The sequence below is a fragment of the Poecilia reticulata genome, linkage group LG6 (genome assembly GCF_000633615.1).
Source record: "Poecilia reticulata strain Guanapo linkage group LG6, Guppy_female_1.0+MT, whole genome shotgun sequence".
Taxonomy (NCBI): domain Eukaryota; kingdom Metazoa; phylum Chordata; class Actinopteri; order Cyprinodontiformes; family Poeciliidae; genus Poecilia; species Poecilia reticulata.
In genome coordinates, this window is record NC_024336.1 from 29,739,386 (window position 1) to 29,746,600 (window position 7,215).

General features: G+C 39.4%; 1 protein-coding gene across 1 annotated transcript in view; it reads left to right on the plus strand.

Annotated features, from left to right (window-relative positions):
• trhr2 (thyrotropin releasing hormone receptor 2) overlaps positions 1 to 7,215 on the plus strand; it is a 33,748-nt gene that overhangs the window by 3,595 nt on the left and 22,938 nt on the right. The window contains exon 2 of the mRNA XM_008412556.2: positions 4,239 to 4,968. Within this exon, the coding sequence (XP_008410778.1) occupies positions 4,586 to 4,968 (383 nt within the window). The 5' untranslated portion in view covers positions 4,239 to 4,585. The remainder of the gene's footprint in view (positions 1 to 4,238; positions 4,969 to 7,215) is intronic.

Below are 7,215 nucleotides of genomic sequence, written 5' to 3' on the forward strand. Positions count from 1 at the left end.
GTGTGTGTGTGTGTGTGTGTGTGTGTGTGTGTGTGTGCGTGTGTATGTGGGCTCCCAGGCTGAGAGATAAGTAAAATGAGCAATCGGGAACGTTGCAGAGTTTGAAAGTGTTGCATGCTGTGTTAATCAGCTTTCAGCTGAATAAAAACCCTCAAAACAAACGCTATGCTTCTTTAAAATGTAAAAACACTTTGTCCTCCAGGAACCCGAAAGCCTTTTCAAGCTCTTAAAAGTGTGAAAAGTGTTTTTAATCAGATTCCTCTCCTGCCATGCAGGATTTTTTTGGAGATGTGGCTGTAACATTATCAGAAATGCACTAGGAGGCATCAGAAGTGCATTAGGAGAGGAGGAAAAATCATTTGCTTTTCTTTGTTTCATCAGGTTGCCATGTCGAAAGGGTCTTAATGCACTCGTGAAGCATTTTAATGCTTTGAGTGCAGTATTTTAGGAGCCTGAAAGGTAGATTTGAATATTGCTTTTAATATGGATCCATTGTGGATCTCATTAGAGCTGGCTGCAGCTCTGACTTTTACGGGACTCTGGTTAGCTTTCTTTAAGTAACGCTATCAGGCACTTTAACGACACATTTATCCATAATAAGATGTGAAAAGAGTCACGCATGTTGCAGTCTTTCATACGTTGTGACACCTTCCTGTTAGCTGCAGTTTCTGCCCTGAAACGGCTCTGAAAGCATTGAGCGTGCTCAAATAGCTGCACTTAACCTTGGGGTGATCATGCATCAAACATTTCAGCTGTAATTAAGTCAAATTCTTCCTTTCTGCTGAGAGTTTTTCTTTGTTAAGACCACACAGCTGACCTCCACTCAGCCAGTGATTGTAAATATTAATAATAATAAGCCTTCTTTTTTTAAAAGGATTTCCCTCTGATTGCGCTGCAGCAATTTTCCACAAAGCCGACCTTCCGTGAGTCCATTAGAGAACTTCCTTGAAGAGATAAACAGACTCAGACCATTGGAAGGTTTTCCAGCACTTAGGGACCCCATAATCATTCTGAATGATAAATCATATCAGCAACCGTATCAGTAAAACGTTGCAGAAGAATGAATACATGAATAATCCATGCCAAAAGACGGCTTGAAATGTCATTTTTGATCGGTAGGTAGGTGTTTTTCATGGATTCTGGACCTAAGATTTGAGGCTTCAAAACTTGGTGACGTTACCAAACAATGCTTTGAAATAAAAACCCAACCAAGCACTGACCTTTATGGGTTTTATTTATATTGGGGTTTTACTGGATGCTGCACAGGTAGGTGAATAAACAGGTGGGGACCAGTTGTATAAAAGAAGGAAGTTGAGATACTGACTGTGAGGCAAGAGTAACATTAGAAACCAACAGTGATGAGCTAACAAGCTAGCAGAATTATTAGTGGATTAGCTAATAATGCTACTTTTAGCTAATGCACCAGCAGAACTACTGGTGCATTAAAATTGCTAATTTTAGTGTGGAAATGAAAAGTTTTCATATTAAAATAACTGATTTCAAAGTAGTAAAAATTAGCCATTTTTGCTCAGTTTGAAAACGTTTAGCACTTTCATCTAATTATCTTTTCTGGACATAAATTCTAAAATGCTGATCTACTTGGCTGTATTGTAAACTTTCAGTTGAATAAAGTTTTATATCTGTGTAGAAGTTTTGGTTATCGCTAAGAATTCGTCAAATAGCTAGACGTTTATAATCATGCTTTTATTTTGAAGAACGCTTATGGAGCACTTCCGTTTCCTCTCTTCGTGTTCGCCACCTGCAGTGCAGCTAATTATTCCGTACCCAGAATGCATCACTGTAGTTAAAACATGTTAAAATCTGCAAGATGTCCTGCATGTTTTCTGACTGAAGCCCAAAAATCAGCAACAAACTCGACAACCAAATAAACTGAAACTGAGTGAAAGGTACGTTCCAAAGAATCACTTCCAGAAACAAATTTGACCCTGCTGAGGAAGGTTTGTGTCACTGACATGGCGGGTGTAAAGGTCACAGACGCAATACAAGAGTAGACCCTGCATTGGCTGCTCCGGCGCAGGAAATACGGCGGCCATCTTGGAGCAGTACTCCCTCCTACTTTGTTCAATCAAAACAACAGAAGAAGCCTCAGCACTGAGGGATATTGTTGTTCGAATCTATGGATTATTGATACGAGGGCTCCACAGACAACATTTCACAAGTGAGATGGACATATTATTGTGTATATATTGTGATTAAAATATTACTTTACTGTATTTATGTCCACTGGCGAGATACCAGCTAATATTAGCTACAGTGCTTGGTGTAATTACGGGGTTTAGCCGCTATGAAGGCTAACTGTGATTCCGTAAATCTAAAAAAATTAATTATTCTCTAACATTGACTTAGATTATCTGACACAAGAGCCTACATTAGAAATGAAACAATGTAACACATATTATAAAACTTATATTATGTGTTATAACATTCACCAGCAAAGTTTACACAGGTGGTAAAGACTATTATTTATATATAATTCTTTCACTAGTAAAATACATCCCAAATCTTCCGTTTTTGTTTTGAAAGTTTCATAAAGACACGATGTGAGGAAGAAGAGGGAGAAATCTATAAAGAGAGACAGATTCACTGCAGCATGGATGAATCTCACATCGGAATTTGGACTCAATCTCAGCTGTTGAATCTCTCTGAAACTAGAACTCGTCGGCTGAAAAACATATATATGAACATGTATCCAATATATATTATTCTGTATTAATCATTATTTATTTGTATAGTTATATAAATATGTATTGATATTACTAAATAATTTATTAAATAAATTATGAACGGCTGTGTGCTTTGTAATATGCTCTTCATACATCGATATCAGAATATTCCATTCCTATTCTATTGTTATAGCCACTAATCATATTTAAATATGCTGAACTATGTATTAAAAACATACTTAAATAATACAATTGTTTATAAATGTAGTTTTGATAGATGTTTGAATATGGTTTCCAGTAACAAAAAAGCGTGTTATGATCGATTAAATGCGCTGATACGTCATTTTGCCTGCTAAACACATAACGCTGAGTGGAGTGGTGGACCGCTCCAAGATGGCCGCCCTAAATCTCGTCAGCGACGATAGGCGAGAGCGGTCCATGAGGTCTATCCTTATATTATGTCTATGGTAAAGGTGGTTGAAATGAACACTTTAGCTTAATTAGCTAATTAGTATTACCTTCTACTAAACACCACTGTATTAGCGGAACTAATGCTAGATTTTTAGGGATCTAGGGTTAGCACAGCTAACTTTTAAGTTAGCACTGCCCACCACTGCAAACCAAAAACGCAGGCATACAATAAATATCAGAACTGGTTGTTATGCTACCAAAATGTTCAACAAACGGACAAATAAAGACGTTTTTGACCCTCCAGTCCAACAGGTTTCTGCATGATAAAAGCTCCTCATTTTACGCTTGCAGAACTTGTATAGGATGTTTTCTGATGAGCTGTCAGGTCAGGAGTTTCACATGTTGACAGTATAAACATTGAAATAAAAACCTTTTCTCTATGAATATGAGCTTGGTCCAGCTATTGCTGGTAGAAAACTGGAGGGAAGACGACAAAAAATCTTACAAAGTTAGTCTAATTCATTTTAAGTCAATTTAAAAGAAAAACATTTATTAGAATCATAAAATCTAATCTGTTTCAGTTATAAAATATTGTGTAAAATAATTTATTAATAATTGGCTGCCAGTTGAATTCATCAAGCTGCTGAGCTCCTTAAACAAGTGTAGCGTAGCCAACTAAAACCAGAAGGTGTGAGGCAGCATTTATGCTGATTTATGCTGAAAAGAGAATAAAAGTTGATGCATTTTCCTGGAAATTATGGTTTGTGTGTTTTGGTTGTTAATGCAGAAGACAATCCTGAGCTTCAGCTTCTCCTCAAACTGAAGTTTTAAAACCCTGGACATCTAATTGACAAGATAAATGGAGATCCAAGGATCAGATATTTTGAAAATTGCTTCCAAAGTCTAATTAGTTATTTTGTTTTCCATTTATGTGTTTACTTAAACTTAGTGTTATACCGTGCAAAGCTTTGACTTGAAGTTTTTGTTTTAGGAACTCAAGAAAATTAAAGATTTCTGAGAAAATGTTTTTTACTGTCTATATCGAAAGGTGTGATAAAAATGGTTTGAATTTCACGTTGAAGGAAGTGAAACCTTTGGGCTGCTTTGATAATACAATATGTTTTCCCTTTTCCCCTTTTTCAGCCTGCTAAAAGTCTCTGGTATGGAGAAGATGCTAACTGGGAGTAAAGGGAATCTGTATTCAAGCAGCCTGATGGCTGTTTTCAGGTAACTGAGGTGTGTTTGGAAGTGTTGGGATAAATCCAGTTTTCTCGCTAAATCATATAGAAAACCAGAGGAATCCTAGAAAACAAGGACTGAGCCGGACTCGGGATAAATCAGTCGCTAGTTAAACCTTTCCAAAACCTCCTACATGAGAAGAAGTTCTCCAAATGAAGAAGAAGAAAACACGGCAGCAGGTTGGGGGTCACAACTCTTACTACCCGATTCAGATTAAATGAGCATCGCCGTCGGTTACCAAACTCGCAGACATGCCCCACAACCTCAGCTCCAGAATCGACACTCCAACCAACATCTCCCTGAGCGCCGCCGTCACCGTCGCCGACTCGCTGGAGTACAAGACGATCTCGGTGTTCCTGGTGCTGCTGGTGTGCTGCGTTGGCATCGTGGGGAACATCATGGTGGTCCTCGTGGTCGTCACCACGCGCCACATGAGGACGCCCACCAACTGCTATCTGGTGAGCCTGGCCATAGCCGACCTGACGGTGCTGGTGGCGGCGGGGCTGCCCAACGTGTCCGACAGCCTGACGGGGACCTGGATCTACGGGAACGCCGGGTGCCTGGGCATCACCTACCTGCAGTACCTGGGGATCAACGTGTCCTCGTGCTCCATCACTGCTTTCACCGTGGAGAGGTGAGAGAGACGCTCATTTTTATTACTTTAATGTAAAATTTGTAGAGAGTAAAGTTTCTGCATTCTCTACCCACTGAGTGAAAAACAAACATCTTTTCACCAGACACAGACACACACCTGCAGTTTTGTTAAAGTTTTATACGTTTTTTATTAAAAGAAACCAATTGGGAAACATTTTATCTGGCCTAAGCATGCTATTACGTAATTATGCTATTTACATGAGTAATTTTCATTCTTAAAAACACCAAAAATTTCCACCTAAATGATTGATCATTTGATCAGTTACTCAGTACTTGAATAGAGTTTTTACCAAATACTTTTTTACTTTTACTTGAATAATTTTATTATGAAGTATTGCTAGCAGAAGTGGTAAAAGAGAAATCTTACAACTGCTAAAATCGGACACCACTCCATTTTGTTTGCATTTTGTGAAGAAGGAAGTTGTGCTCAGTGTCTTTTTGAGTCCTTTTCCTTCAGTGGTTCTTTGTGCAGCGCCCCCACAGGAGAGGAGGGGAACAGGGCTTTCAAAGGGTTTGGTTGGTTTGACACCAGAGTTTGGTAGCAATTAGTTACATTTACTTGAGTAACCTATTTAAAAACTTGAACTTTTAGGGGTGTTTTTACTACACTGTACCTTTTACTTTTACTTGAGTAATTTTATTATGAAGCATTTCTTCTCTTGAGTAAAATTTCCGGATTTTCTGCCCACTGACTGAGAAACAAACATGTTTTAATCAAAATTCACCAGACACAGACACACACCTGCGGGTTTTGTTAAAGTTTCATAAGCTTTTTTATTTAAAAAAACTGATTTTCTTACACCTGATTTTATTGTTGTTTACTTATGTAAATTATTGTAATTTTCGTCCTTAAAATACCAGAATTTCCACTTAACTTTATAATTCAGTCTGCCTGATGATGTAATCGTTAAATATTAATTGACTGATAATTCGATCACTTCAGTAAAAACATGTAGAAGTAGTGCTACTCTTACTGGAGTATAATTTTTTTGGGCATTATGCCCAGCTCTGAAAACAATGCGCTCGCCCACAGATGAGACGGATGAAGTGGATACTCTGCACGGCGTGATAAATGTCAGGGTCTGAGGTGTGAAAGATAAAAACAGGAGGTGTTCAGGTCGATGGCACTCAGCCGACCAGCGGCACTTTAATCATGAGAACTCAAACTGAGCAAGAGTTCAAAGGGACACTCAGTGAAATTATCTCTTCTGATGCATGGCAGCTGCAGTACCTTTTCCACATTTCAGTGAGTTAATATTAAAACGCTGGACGAGGATTTTTTACATATGTTTTTATGACTTGATAGTTATCAGCAAACTTGATTTTGGATAATAATTACGTTCACACTGTTATCGTTATAGTCTCATAATAGTAAAAGTTATTTATATGATGAAGGTTTGGACTCAAAAAGACCGTAAAGGGCAGGCTGGTGTTATTTTCTGCTTTTTGAAGCGAGGAGGTTATGTAGAGTGTTTCTGAGCAGTCAGTATCTTCCCTCTAATGTAAAGACGTAAGGGTGACCTCAGTTTGGAGAATTATTGGAAGTTCTGCAAAGATAAGGACTCGAACGGGCGACTTGATCACAAAAGCAAAGACTTCAGACTTGCTCTCTAAAGACTTCGAGTCTTGACTTTGATTTACCCTCTAAGACTATGTTCTGGTTTGATTGGCTCCACTGGCCTTTATTTGAGTTGTCAGACAGGAAAGCGGATGTGATAGAGGAGGAAGACATGCAGCAAAATGACTGCCACCTGGAGGATTAAGGCTGTGGGTCACATGCTTTACCCCACGTCGCACTCTTTACCCCGCGCCGCACTCTGTACCACGCGTCACACTCTGTACCCCGCGCCGTACCCCTGTACCCCGCGGCGTACCTCTGTACCCCGCGCCGCACTCTGTACCCCACGCCATACTCTGTACCCCGCGTCACACTCTGTACCCCGCGCCGCACTCTGTACCCCGTGCCATACTCTGTACCCCGCGCCGTACCCCTGTACCCCGCGCCGCACTCTGTACCCCGTGCCGCACTCTGTACCCCGCGCCGCACTTTGTACCCCGCGCCGTACCCTGTTCTGGATAAATTGTTGCCACTTCTTTCTTAGATTTTTTTTTTATATTGTTTATTTCCTTTTAACTCTTCTTCCAGTTTCTTTTTAAAGTCTGTTTGGCTGTGAACACAACAGTTTGACCTCAGTCACATGAAATAAGTCTAGATTTTGCTATAATT